At 38.2% G+C, this 14,307-nt stretch overlaps 1 protein-coding gene across 2 annotated transcripts in view; it reads right to left on the bottom strand.

Moving 5' to 3' along the window:
* Positions 1 to 10,685: 10,685 nt before the first annotated feature.
* ntrk3b (neurotrophic tyrosine kinase, receptor, type 3b) overlaps positions 10,686 to 14,307 on the bottom strand; it is a 210,110-nt gene continuing 206,488 nt past the window's right edge. For both annotated transcript variants that reach the window (XM_052092076.1, XM_052092085.1), the window contains one exon: positions 10,686 to 12,351. In XM_052092076.1, the coding sequence (XP_051948036.1) occupies positions 12,166 to 12,351 (186 nt within the window). In that variant the 3' untranslated portion in view covers positions 10,686 to 12,165. The remainder of the gene's footprint in view (positions 12,352 to 14,307) is intronic.

The following is a 14,307-nucleotide window of genomic DNA, read 5'->3' as shown; positions in this document are numbered from 1 at the left end:
CAGCATATGAGAATCCTAACATGAGGGGAACATGGATATTCAAGGATGTATTCTTATGAGCAATAGCAGACAATGATATTTTAGACCATTCAGAGAAATATGTGATCCAAATGAAAATGAGGTAACACTTTATAATAGCTTTAGTAATATTATCTGACATTATAACATTTTAAATGCATAACATTTATATTTAAGACACATTCTAATAATTATAATTTATACTAACTTGGACTCATATTAATTAATATTGAATGAACATGGATTACTGATCTATAAGCACTACATAATGCTTGTTAATGGGTTATTAATTATAGATTGTCGATTTACAGCTTAGGAAATCACTAGAAATCTTTCAGATATGTTTAAGCTGTAGTATCTCAAAAAGTGAAAACGGAAAACATTAAGGAGTGTGCAAGGAGTGTTTTATCAATAACATGATAAAAGAAACTGCAGCTTTTAAGCATACAAGTCATCCCTAGTACACAATTGATGGAAAATAGACATTGAGTGGATAGCCTTGAAGAACATATTAATTAAATTACTTTCATGTTTCCTATGCTCGATCAAAAGGCCAATTAAGTGATCTACAGTCAGTCTAAATTGTTTGTGGAGTTCAGATTTAAAGGGCACCATGCATCTGCCTGACAACTAATCATTGTAGGCCTATTTCTTATTTTATTTAGGCTGTGCTATATCCTCTATGTCCATGACTAGGGCGCAAAAAACTATTTCCAAACCCATCAGACCAAATACTGTGTACAACAAACAATCAACATTGTTTTACCTATAGAAAGCTGGATATACAAAATCTTCAGAGATGTGCCTGCACCACAATAACAAACAGAACATCCACTGACTTACATTTACATTTATTCATTTGGCAGATGCTTTTATCCAAAGCGACTTACAAAAGAGGAAATCAGAAGCAAATCATCATAAGGAGACAGTGGTATGAAAAGTGTCATACTACAAAGTTTCACTAGCCCGAGAATAGTGTTCAAAACAGATTAAAGTGCAACAATATATATATATATATATATTTTTTTTTAGTGACTGGTCAAGTGCTCATTGAAAAGATGTGTTTTAAGTCATTTTTTGAAGACAGAGAGTGTGTCTGCTTCACGGATGGAGTTGGGAAGTTGGTATACCAACGTGGTATGATGAAACTGAAAGTCTGGGAAAGTGTTTTGGTGCCTATTTTTGTTGGTGGGCGTGTAGTTCTGCAGATGTTATTTTAGGTATGCTGGAGCAGACCCAGTGACTGGAATTTAGATTAAGAAAAATGAATGCCCTAATTAAAAAGGAAAAATGTGCAGTCAATATCATGTACAACCAATATCAGGAGAAAGTGATTTGCAAAACAAAAATGCACCTACTCACTACAACTTCCCACTCACTGGTTTAGAGTGTTTGTGGTCAGAAACAACAACTTCAGCCACACTTGAACAAGCAAGTATTTGCACATTTGCGATCGTTAACACTTATTCAAAAAAGGAAAAGGTGAAAGCCAATACTTCACTCCAACTTTGGTATTTATGATGATATTTAATCAGTCAAATACTGTATCAAAACTGTTATATTATACATTTATAATGATATATAGTTTGTCAAGTTTAAATAAGAATTTAATGGTGAATTAATGGTAAACATCAACAATCACGATGCCGTGTGCGGTCTTTGAAGCTTATCAGGTTCAGTGCCTTGCTCAAATCCCAATGCTGATTGTTTACTTGCTTCAAACCTAGAACCTTTTAGTTTGCATCCTAGAACTTTAATCAATAGATTTTTGTCATTTTATTAACTAAACCCAGAAGGTTTATTGCTCAGAGTTTGCTCTTTCATACTGTACATATTTTATAATGGAGCTCTCTGTTTCTTTTAAACCATTAAGCTCTGTGGGTATTTTTAAAGGGTAAATAAACCCTAAACCAACTTTTTTTAGTTAATGATCTGTAAGAATGGGGCTTTATTAGTACTGGTCATTGATTCAAGTAATTTTTTTGACATTTGTGTATAAAGTGTTTTAATTCTACAATATATGGTGTAAAAACGTCTGAGTGCTGCCCTCTTCAGGTTGAACGGTGGCTACTGCAGTTGAATTTTCCTATTGGCTGTTTGCGGTACTCGTGGCGTAAGCGGTGACAGCTGACGTAAGCAGGTTCCAACTCACCATGCCCTTGGTACGAGCTACCACGCCCATGGCAGTATAAAAACCATCTCGTTTCGTCAAAACCACTGTAGCGAGTCAGGAGTTGGAATAGCAAGTATTGAAAACGATCAGGATAGAGTATTTTAGCATCTATTTAGCATAGCATTTATATAGTTATTTAGATTATTTCGTGTAGCCTAGGTAGTTAATTAGCATATTTGTTAGTGTAGTATTGTTAGAAGCATAGTTAGTTAGTAGCATAGTATTGCGTCAGTTAGGATAGCTTCAAGTTAGCGTAGATTATCTGTATTTAGTACAGTGGTCAGGATGGTAAGTAGGTGTAGTGTTTCTGGTTGCAACAGCACTGCTGGACTGTATAGCTTTCCAGCAGACTTGGAAATTAAGTGCCAGGGGTTGCACGTCCTTGTTCTGGAAGACCGCGAGTTCCCGCCTAGAGCTGGAGAAAATTTATGGTTAGGCTAAAGTTAATCCTCTGGGGTCGACAAACGCGCGTTCGCGATGCGGGAGTGTTAAACGTATTGCACCCTTATACATTGTATTACGGTATTGACTACCTGTATAATTTTATTTGGAGGTATACGGTTTTGTACATGATGACGTTACGCTTTACGTCACATTCTTCTAAGTTGAGAGAACAGCTAACTGATGTTATGTTCAAGTGAAGCTTGCTAAATAAAAATCCTGCTAAAAGGATAAACATCACTGAACAGCGTTTTGTTTGTTTTTCCTGCACGCGAGTGAAGGTGAATGCGCACTCGGATGCTCAACAGGGAGTTAAAACCGCAGTTTGAGCCAGCGGCTCGAATTTATATGGCTCCGGCCCTGTGTCCACAGACAATTCACCCTCCTCCACTTCAGGTGAAGGTGGGGGAGAAAGGTCCTCGAATTCAAAAGACCGCTCCGTGGCAAAGCTACTTGCGTCACTCCAGTCACTCTCCATTTTCGAGTCTGACAGCAGCTGTCAATTAATCTGTCACTATGGGTCTCATGTGCACGCCCCCCCCCGCTCAGTCCCGCCCTCGGTTCGTCCCCTCTATCCCCGCTGGGGTCTGCCCACTTTTCGAGCATTTTTCAAATATTGCTAGTGGGTGGAGTCAGACTCTGAGCAGGGGTTTAGTTACCCTTTAAAGACTTTTAAAGACTTGTTTCAGTGGCATACCCAAAATTAAAGGCTTATAACTGAACAAAAAAGAAAAAGAAGAAAAAAAAGATGATTAAGTGTTTGGTATAATTTTAAAGAAATCTTTTCAAATTTTTTAATGATGTAGATTATGATAAATTCTAAAACTCTCAACTAGGGATATTCCGATACCATTTTATGAGAATGAGTATGAGTACCAATTCTGAACTCAATATCAGCAGTTTATTTCAATTATATCATCAAAATTGTGATTAAATAAATTAATTTCTTAAAACTTTAATCAAACGAAAGTATAACAATTAATTTTCAACATGAAAGTGTATTATTTTTATCAAATGAAGTGTTTTTTTTTTTTTTTTTTACAGAACCTCAGCACAATCCTAAATACAACATTGGAGATATTTTTGTCAAATAAAGTGCTGCATAGTAGAGCATCACAGATGTGAGATATTGCTTAAATATAATACAGTTACTATTGATTTATTTTTATAGGTGTAGTAGTAGTTTAACAGTGAATATTACATAACTATATTGTAGTGATCTATTTCTGTCATATTTTTTACATTTAAACTGAGCTTTTTGTAAAACAGTTAAAGGATGGGCAAGGAGGAGGCGAGAACCGGCTTGTCAACATAAATAATAATTTAATGAAAACTCAAACCAAAACCATAAACAAACACACATGCGGACATGCCCGTAATTCTCTCTCTCTCGAACAATTGTCACCGGCCGCCTTTATCCCTCGCGCGCCTCATCAGGCCGATTGGGGACCGGGCGCGTGATATTCCGACCCGGCCCCGCCCCCCTCCGCTCCACACTTTTATTTTGGCTGAGCTTTTATTTTGACGTTTTTCTGTGTTGTCAGTCCAAGGAGCACTGACATAATGATGGCAGATTCCCAATCCTGAAAAGGAGGTTGCTACGTGAATTCCAGAAATTATTAAACCACAAAAGGCTGCTGTATAAATAAATAAATACGTAATCTGTATATGACTTGTGCTATAAAGTGAATTAGCACTCTGCCTGCTGTCATCTGCTACAAACAGAGCATGCCATGCTCATAATAATGTTTTCCGTGTATGAGCTAAGGATCTCTAAAGATATGAGCAGTTTGTGTCTCTGTGCATGCACAAAACCGGCTACACCGCATGTGCAAACAATCTATTTATCTCATTAAATTGCAGCTTTTGCTGTTAAATAATCTCATTAGGATATGATGTGATTTTAATCTGTGCGCTGAATGTTTACGTAATGACACTCGTTCGTCAGATGGTATAGATTTTTGGTATTGCACCATTTGTACAAGTCAGAGTAAAAGTACATAAGCATGGTATTGGACCCTATTCCTATACCAGTATCGTATCGGTGCATCCCTACTCTCAATCTAAGAAAATTATGGAAACTTTTTTCCATTATTTTTCACATTTTACATTTTATATCTCAGGGTGTAAATAAGGTAGCTCAAAAAAACAGATTTTGTTTTGTTCCCAATCATGTCATCTGTAACTGAGTGAAATTGTGTGTTGATACGAAAATGGTGTAGTGGGCTAAAGCACATAACTGTTAATCAGAAAGGTTACTGGTTCGATCCCCACAGCCACCACCATTGTGTCCTTGAGCAAGGCTCTTAACTCCAGCTTGCTCCGGGGGGATTGGATTGTCCCTGTAATAAGTGCACTGTAAGTCGCTTTGGATAAAAAGTGTCTGCCAAATGCATAAAAAAGTTTTTAAAAAAAGTAAAATATTACTAATAGAATTTATCCTAGTTTCCAAAAACATCTCCAAGTGTTCAAAAGCCTCTCCAAACAAATAAAACATAGTATTTTACATAAAAATGAATTACACAACAATGACTAAAGGTATTCTCAATCTCTCCAAAGCATGAGTAACAAGGTCACAATCAGTTCCATTCTGTGCCATTTGAACCATCATTGAGTCTGTCATTCATTGAGAGTGCCATGTACTTGGCGCCATCTCCTGGTGACCATATATAATTAGAGTGAACAGTCCTCTCTGCCCATATTTGGATGACTTCCACCTAGGTCTGGGTGATGAATCAATTTTATTTTCAATCATGATTTTGGCTTCCAACTATTAAGAAAACAAGATAATCATGTTGGGCCTCATGTACTCAGATAGGAGACAAAGGCAGGCCTACATACAGTCATAAAGCCTTACTGCAGCCTGTAGGAACACTCAAAGTCAAACGGCATCAAAATCAAACAAAGGGAGTCCAAACAGACTACAGATCCCAACAAGCCTTGCTCACTTTACACCGAGGTGTGAAATTCTGAAGGGTATAAAACTCTCAACTCCTATTGGATGAAATGCATGACAGAACGCATCCCTCAACCATGATGTCCTCGAGAGCATAAAACCCTGGAGATTCCTCCTAAGCCTTGCTTCCAGAAACAGGATACGCCACGTCTAGTTGCAGCCCTGCTGCTCCCAGCTTTAGCCTCATTGCCCAAGGAAGTAGCGTACTTACCTAAACTTTGGCCATACAATCTCCATCTCGCTAGATGAGCCGAGATTTCTCAGTGCTCCACCGAATGTGCTAATGGGTCCGAAGGAGACCAATGAGCAATCCGCATCTCACCCTTTTGCCTGCAGAAGTGAAGAAAGAAGATTTATCTTCCTTCTTCAACCGAGTCGACTTCGCTGATTTTTCTGCCAATCCGCCGAAAATCAGCTGCCGTACCGCCTGCCGACAGAGTGAGGAAATGGCCTCCCATCATCACCCGAGTCAGAGTCAAATGACGGACGAACACATATTCTACCCACCTCTTCACGTGACTCAAGTAAGAGGTCTATATCTGGGCAGAAATAGATAATTATAGTGTGTTATTTTTGTGTATCAAGGTTGTTGCTTGTACAGTTTACGCTCATTGCTGCTAATAATACTCAAGGTATTAATGTAACTTACTGTTACAATGAATGAGATTCGCTGTGTTGTGAGATCACATTGCGGGTGAGAGTAGCACACTGCGTTTATCCATTAAAGAACCAAAGATCGCGGCAGATGGATTATGAGCCATTCACCAAGTGATAAAACTAACGGTTGCCTTCTCTCGCATGATCTCTAAAACCGGATTCGGTGCCGTCACTCTGTTTTCTCTCTCTCGTACTAACCGCACACACACGAACCCTCACACACATACTCGCACATACATTTGGTGAACTGATAACTTGGCAATAGAGCCCAGCTTTGTTCCTAAGTTAAATACTAGCGGAGACACACGTTAAAAGGGCAGACGCCATTAACCAGTCTCTCAGCCGATATTCGTGGCCACATTCTCTGGCCGGAAACCTTGCGTAACGTAAGTCAAGTCAAGTCAAGTCAAGTCACATTGTTTCAAAGCAGCTTTTCAGAAGATCAGGCATTAACAGAAGATACAACTGTAATGTCTATAATGTCGATGAATCATCATTCTATAATTAGATAATATGCGATTGTTAATTGTGTTTAAAAATAATTAATTAAATAATAATTGTATTAATAACCCCAGTGAACAAGCTGAAGGCGACTGTGGCTAGGAACACAAAACTCCATAAGATGTTGATTTTTGGAGATAAATAACCTTGGGAGAAACCAGACTCACTGTGGGGGCCAGTTCCCCTTTGGCTAACATCATGCATATAATGTAAATATTACTTATGTATAGTTAAAGTCATGGTTTCAAATTATTAAACTAAGTAAGTGTTAAGGGTCAGTGTTTAAACACATATTTTGTATGAACTGTAAGATTAATGACTAATGTCTTTGAAGTCCATACTGGATTAGCTGCAGAAGTTCACATAGATGCAATTGTCCTTGATAATTGGCTGATGAAGGCTTTTGTTGGCAATTGATAGTCTATGTATTCCACTATAAGAGTGTAGTCCATCAATAGACGGATACTGGCAGAGATCAGTGAGGTGCATCGCAGTTCAACCTGGCTGGTAATTTCTGTGTGGTTCGGTGTGGTCCATCCTAAATCCAAGGTACAGAAAATGGCATATGAAGTATCCCAAGTCTTATGGTTGGAGTTGGCAATAGTTTATCCTCTGAAGTCCAACATAATAGACTGAAGTGATGTTTGGCTGCATTTAGTCATCATCACACAGCAATGCGTAGCAGTGGAGTCCAACACGAAGCAGGAATGGAGCTGGATCCAGCTGGTTCTGGTGACCTCAGGATAGGAGTCCTTAGGTTGAGACAGGGAAACAAATAAAATAATATAAGCATAGATGCCATTCAATTTATTGCAGAGTTATAGATCATGATCAGTGTTTCGTACTCTCCACGAGCAGCACACCCGCCCTTTTGTGCCCTCCTTCTCTCCTTATACGTACACGCACACACACACACACACACTCATTCACATATACACACACATACCTACCCTCCTATCATTTATTATAGGCTTATCTGTTACCATATCTACTCATGTTTCTGTTTAGTTTGTAGTTGGAAGTCGGAAGTTTATCGACTGCATTGTGTTGATTATTAATTGATATTACTGCATCAATAAACATATATATATATATATATATATTGAGCCTACTTAAATTTAAGTGTGAGCAAAAGCGTAACTCAATACTGAAAGGAGTTCAAATTTGCAGGGTTGAACGGGCTGAAAGAGGATTGAGCATGGCTGTGTGCAGTAATACAATGTTGCCGCAGTCCACACACCCTCTTTTAGATGAAACACACAGCAGACATGTGGCTGAGCTGTCAGACACACACAGCGGGCAAAGCCCTGGAGGGTTACATCCCTGGAGTGGAGCTCACATCCCTAGTGCATTCTAATAAGCTCTAGGCAGCCTGACTCCCTGCAAACCAAGGTTAATCTAGGTGTGAATACCTGGTTGTTGCCGGAATTGGATATTGCTCTGGGGTGACATGAGCAAGCACCAAAAGAACGTACAGTCCCACAACATGAATCTCCCTTTGTTCCTATTTTCCATATTGGGATCAGTTACCCTGGACGTTCCATATTGGTTCGTTTGATTTCACTGAAATTCCCTTAAAATATTCCAGTTGGAAAATTGAGCTTCTGCAGAATGGCAGCAAAAAATCCTTACTTTTACAGTACTGAGTAAATTTAACACTTGATTATTATAACATTCTTTGTTGGCACTAATCTAAATATACTGTTTCTAATATTTTAACCTACATAACTAACTTTTAATTTGATTGTAGGTTAATTGTAACTTCAGCATACAATGTTTCAAAACTTTAACACTGTGGCTGTGAAATGGTATAATAAAACAATTTGCCAGTTAACTTTCTTGATATTACTTCTGTCATAAACTGCAGTCTTTCCCTTGGTTGCACTTGTTTCTGTTTGATGCAGATTATTCAGGTAAGATTAAATACGTCTTTAGCATGTTGCAATTTGGTTGCAAGGGTCTTCTGGGTGGTTGATTACAGGCTTAAAAGAGCTCACCCACCCAAGTCTCTATGATATTCTGTTCCCTAGGTTTGGCTCACAGCCCTCCTTCAAAGTAACTCAAAGGGATTTTTGCTTGTTTTATCATCCGCCAAGCACAAATCTTAAGTCTGATTGCTTAGAAAAGTAAAAGCACACAGCTCTTCAACAAGCCTAATGATTTGAGGTATCATTCATGTCTGAATGTATGTGCCGAGTTTAAAGTTATCATTTAATGAGGAAAAAGTTTTTCCTTGATCTTTGAGATTAAAAAGCTTGATGTACTTTAAAAACATACAGTAACTTTCAGAGCTAAAAACTTCCTCCCCAGTTCATTCTATTTCAGATTCCATTTTTTTTAAAATAAGCTGCAAATACTACTTGTTCTGAACCACAATTAGTTAATAAGGAGAAAGAATGATAGATTTCAACCCTTTACGGACATGTTGGAGAAAGAATTTCCATTGGCTAGTAAATTGTTGTCTTTACTCACCATACATTTGACAGTATATAACCTAAGCATAATATAACTGAAAATTAAAAAGATATGAACCTTTTCATGAGTAGGGTATAAATTCCCCTGCAGTGCCCCCTGGAATGAGTTATTTTTGCATGTGTAATAATATCAGCAGACCAGTTTGTCTATATGCACTTGTCGACTTCTCAGATATTGTGTGTGTGTGTGTGTGTGTGTGTGTGTGTGTGTGCGTGTATTTATCACTTTGTGGGGACCAAATGTCCCCATAAGGATAGTAAAACCCGAAATGTTTGACCTTGTGGGGACATTTTGTCGGTCCCCATGAGGAAAACAGCTTATAAATCATACTAAATTATGTTTTTTGAAAATGTAAAAATGCAGAAAGATTTCTGTGAGGGTTGGGTTTAGGGGTAGGGTTAGGTTTAGGGGATAGAATATAAAGTTTGTACAGTATAAAAACCATTATGTCTATGGAAAGTCCCCATAAAACATGGAAACACTACGTGTGTGTGTGTGTGTGTGTGTGTGTGTGTGTGTGTGTGTGTGTGTGTGTGTGTGTGTGTGTGTGTGAAAAGCACTAAAGTAAACAGACTTGGCTGTGTGCATAGGATAAACCTGCTCGATTAGCATGCTTTCACTGTGAGTATATAAGTTTTAAACTGTTGTCTGTTTCAGCAAACAAATGTATTATATGCCTGTAAAGACTGTTTGATTTGCTGCTTGTGTGAATGAAAACCACATTTGCACCTAATCAGCTGACATGGCTGCATACATTGGAAGATTGCTTTTAGATGTGATGCAGGGGCAGACTGGGTGGGGGGTTGCTGTCATTCTCTACTTATTGCTGCCCCCTTCGGCATATCGCGGCACCATTTTGTGGCCCATTCTGCATAACGCGGCAGCCCATTTCAGCTTATCGCCTCCCATTCTGCCCCGTTTCGAGGCCGAACAACTGGGAAAAGTCCCAGTTCACCCGAAGGCCAGTCCGCCCCTGATGTGATGGCTGTATATATACAATCTGTAAACTGTTATTGTGGTACTTCTGTCACAATTTGGCTGTTTGTTACATAAAATAAATGTATTATGTGCTTGAAAACACTCTTTGAGTAGCTGTTTGTTTGACGAATGACAAACCCTAATAATGTAAACAAATGGCAGCATGCATCGTAGGAAGATCGCATTGGATATATTGAATGTGCGTAAAAGAGCTGTAAACTTTTTATCATGGTACTTTGGTGACGAGTTGGATGTATGTATGTTAAATAAACATATTCTGTGGTTCAAAAGACTGTATGAGTAACTGTTTGAGAGAAAATAAATTACAAACGCTTGACCAGCATAGCCTGGGATGACACAAAAGCTTATTGGAATCTGGCAGCTTGTAACATAACTGGCTGAAAGAATATGTTGGGAATATATATGTTGGGACTTTTTTTTTTTACAGCTATCTAGCAGGACACTACAGTGAAACCAATTAAGGGGACAAACCAAGGCCTTTATTAAAACACCTCCCCACCATTGTGGAAGCAACAACCAGTTAGATTCACTTCTCCTTGATGCCTCAAGTGCGGAAGGTAGGGCACATCCAGTCATCACTATGGATTTCATAACAGCTTCAGTCAAAACTAGGTTATGTCACATACTATTTAGCAGCCACTATCAAGTCCGAACAGCTTAAAAGCAAACAGAAAAGGTTTAGATATTTATTTAATACTTAAACTAAACATACACTTTAATATGTTGTATGCAAATATCTGTGGTGTTGTGAAGAGGCAAAATAATCCATTACCATCAAAATCCTGACTTTAAAGAGATTTGGCGTTGAATGACAAACATCCCCGAAAAACAGCCCCTCGATCAAAATAGAACTGTTTAGCTACAGACAAAACCATCATGAAATTGTTAACTTTAGATGCTATGTCATTGATATTTATCAAATGGTATGAAGATTGCAATACATGAATATAAACATGATCTGACTGACATAGAGCCTGATTTTTAATTCATGTTTTTCTACATTCATTTATGGTGATTGGAAAAGTATGGCAGCATGGCATTTTACAAATTGGGCTTGGCCATGATGGGTGAAAACATCTTCCCTTCCATAAAACAATAATAGACCCTGTATTGTAATGACCTGCAAAGTGCTAATTTTAAGATACTGTGTGATATTTATGTTCTCTCCTGGCTGACCCTTTATAAAGTGTACATCTCAAAATAAACCATGTTTCGAAAAATAACTCAAAGCACATGAAAAAAAAAATAAGTTAACAGGTTGACAATATATAAATTTACAGTATATACAACCACACACAATTAAAATGTATCAGCGTTTTAGTATTCTAAAGGTTCCAAGTTGCCCGCTCATGAGCTATATACCTCAAATCAAAGTTACAGGAAAACATAAAAGAGAAAGATGCTGACTGCATCATCATCAAACTAATCAAAAAGTTATAAGGCTTTCCTTAAATAAATCCCATCTGTAAATGCTTATCACAACTAAAGAGCAGCCGTCTTGAAAAGATAATGTATCAACAGCACTAAACATGACAAGCATCCACACTTGACCTTTAAAATGAATCAAATGAAATAAAAATATATTCATACTGTATTTGTTTGTTTATAAAACGAAACACTGAAAATCATAATTTCTCAGACACAGTGCTGCCACAGAAGGCAAAATATTCTTAACGCAAATGTATTTTCAGCATCACTTTATAGGAAAATGTTTGTCTTTATCATATAATTCTGTACACTATATACTGTATCAGTAAACAAAATGTAAAAGTTTGTTTTTAAATATTTTTTCACTTTTATCCAGTGTATCGAAAAAAAAGTGTTGCAGGCACTTAAAGTCCATCTCTGACGTGTTGGTGTTTTTAAAGTGGAGCGCAGTGGGAAAAGGGTTTGTTTGGTTATTCCTGGATTGTGTTGGATTCTGGTGAGAAGTTATGCACCAGTCTTAGCCGAGGATGTCCAAGTAGACAGGTGTGGCTTTTCCCAGAGCGTAAAGGACTTTCTGAATATCTTTGATGTTCAGTCGCTGTTGTGGTTCTCTTTGCCAGCAACCTAACATGAGGTCGTACACTTCTTTAGGACACAGACGAGGCCTGTCTAGAACCTGACCTTGGGTAATACATTCAATGACCTGGGAAAAGAGAGATTTAGAAATGAACTCAGAGTGAAGTTGATTTACAGTGCATTGCTATAAAGCTAATTTGGCTAGGATCAAAAATAACCTCAATATACGTAAGAAGACATTTAACTGGCACTTTTATCCAAAGCATCTACCAGTACACTTATTAAAATGACAGTCCCCATACTGCAACCTGAGGTTAAATACTTTGCTTAAGGGTGCAGTGAGGATAGCTCATGTCATGCTACTTACATGTCTCAAACCAGTCAGTTAACATGTCTGGTTAACTGACCTAAGATTTAGCCACTATGCCACACAATAGCTCTGTTTCAAAACCATTGAGCTGCCTTGCTTATGTGTTATCAGTTACCCTTGTACCATTCTTTGAGTATAGTATACATGAGATCAGTAAAAGAAGCTGTTTTAACAACTCGAAGATGAGAAAGAAAGGGGTTCACTATTGCAGGGGACCCAGAATGCAGGAGACCCAGAAAGCAATCACTACTGATAGGGAAAGCAACGTACAGGTGTTCCTAATAAAGTGCTCAGTGAGTGTATAAAACATGCAAATATTGTGTAAAATACCATGACAGCCCACGTACATTACCCAGACGTCTATTTGATGTGTGTGTTTACATCTGGAAAACTTATTTTTAAATTTGCTTACTCAACTGCAATACTTGGAGCAGATGTCTTTGAGACATTTATGATTTTTGGAAATCTGATCTTTTTATGATGTTCAGCAGATGTTAATTCCAGATGAAAAGATCTAAAACAAACATTTCGGAGATGCACGTATGCTATTTGGGTATTCAACCTTTAATTAGATTTTTAAAAAATGATATATACTTTTTGGAATTGGATAAAAGGTATTAGGGAGGCCAGCAGGGGGTGCTAAAACTGTAGATTGAGTGGGTTTTAATGCCCCAGTAAAGTGGCGGTAACACTATACTGTAAAAAGGCACAGTTTTTCGGATGAGATGTTAAACCGTCATTAAAAAAGGACACTTCTCGTAAAGTGTAGGGGTGTAACACTGGTGTCCTGGCCAAATTACCCCCATAGGCCCTTCTCAATCATGGCCTCCTAATAATCCCCATCCATTAATTGACTCTATAACTCTACTCTTTCCTCTCCACCAATAGTTAGTGTGTGGTGAGCATACTGGCACACTATGGCTGCTGTTGCATCATCCAGGAGGAGAGTCCCACTATACTATGTAAAGTGCTTTGAGTGCCTAGAAAATTGCTATATAAATGTAAGTAATTATTATTATAAAAATCAATAATTATATTACTTCTATTACATTTTTTATTTAGTTCAGTACAATATACATGATTGCCTTATCCATAAAGGATACATGTGTTACTACCTTAGAATTTGGCCAAAAGGAATTATCTTAGAATGTCTGCTGCCTGCAGCTCACTAGCTTTTGGAACAGATTTAATAAGTGGAGACATTGGGGAGTCACGTGACACCATGCGAGGAACGAACATGTGAACGGTGAGCTCTGTGCACTTTGCTAGTTTTAATATTTTTATTACATAAACCGATGATATTTGATACACTGTGTTCCATAAGAGTTCTAGGAGGACAATATGTCAAAGAATTCAAAATTCTCGGGCTCTGGAAACATTAAAAGACAATTACATACTCAAGCTGACACCCCCAAGCAGGCAGTGGGCCTGGGAGTCAATTTGGTTGGAGAGGTGCGGGAAATGCGGCAGGAGATGTTGAACATGTCGGCAATGCTGACGAAGGTCATTGATGACTTGGAGGATCTTGCTTTGATACACCGATCGATCACCACCATGCAGGTGAAGTTTACTGATGTGGTTACAAGAGTGGGGGAGGTTCGAGAAACGGATCGATTACCTCTCCGAGTCATCAGCTAATTACCTGCTAATCCGCTAGCAACCAAGGTGGATTTGGAGCATGTCTGGGAGAAGTTGGAGGACATGGAGAGCCGT

This window comes from Xyrauchen texanus, chromosome 2 (assembly GCF_025860055.1).
Source record: "Xyrauchen texanus isolate HMW12.3.18 chromosome 2, RBS_HiC_50CHRs, whole genome shotgun sequence".
Classification (NCBI taxonomy): domain Eukaryota; kingdom Metazoa; phylum Chordata; class Actinopteri; order Cypriniformes; family Catostomidae; genus Xyrauchen; species Xyrauchen texanus.
Note: the sequence above shows the minus strand (reverse complement) of the source record. Positions and strands in the feature narration are given on the sequence as shown.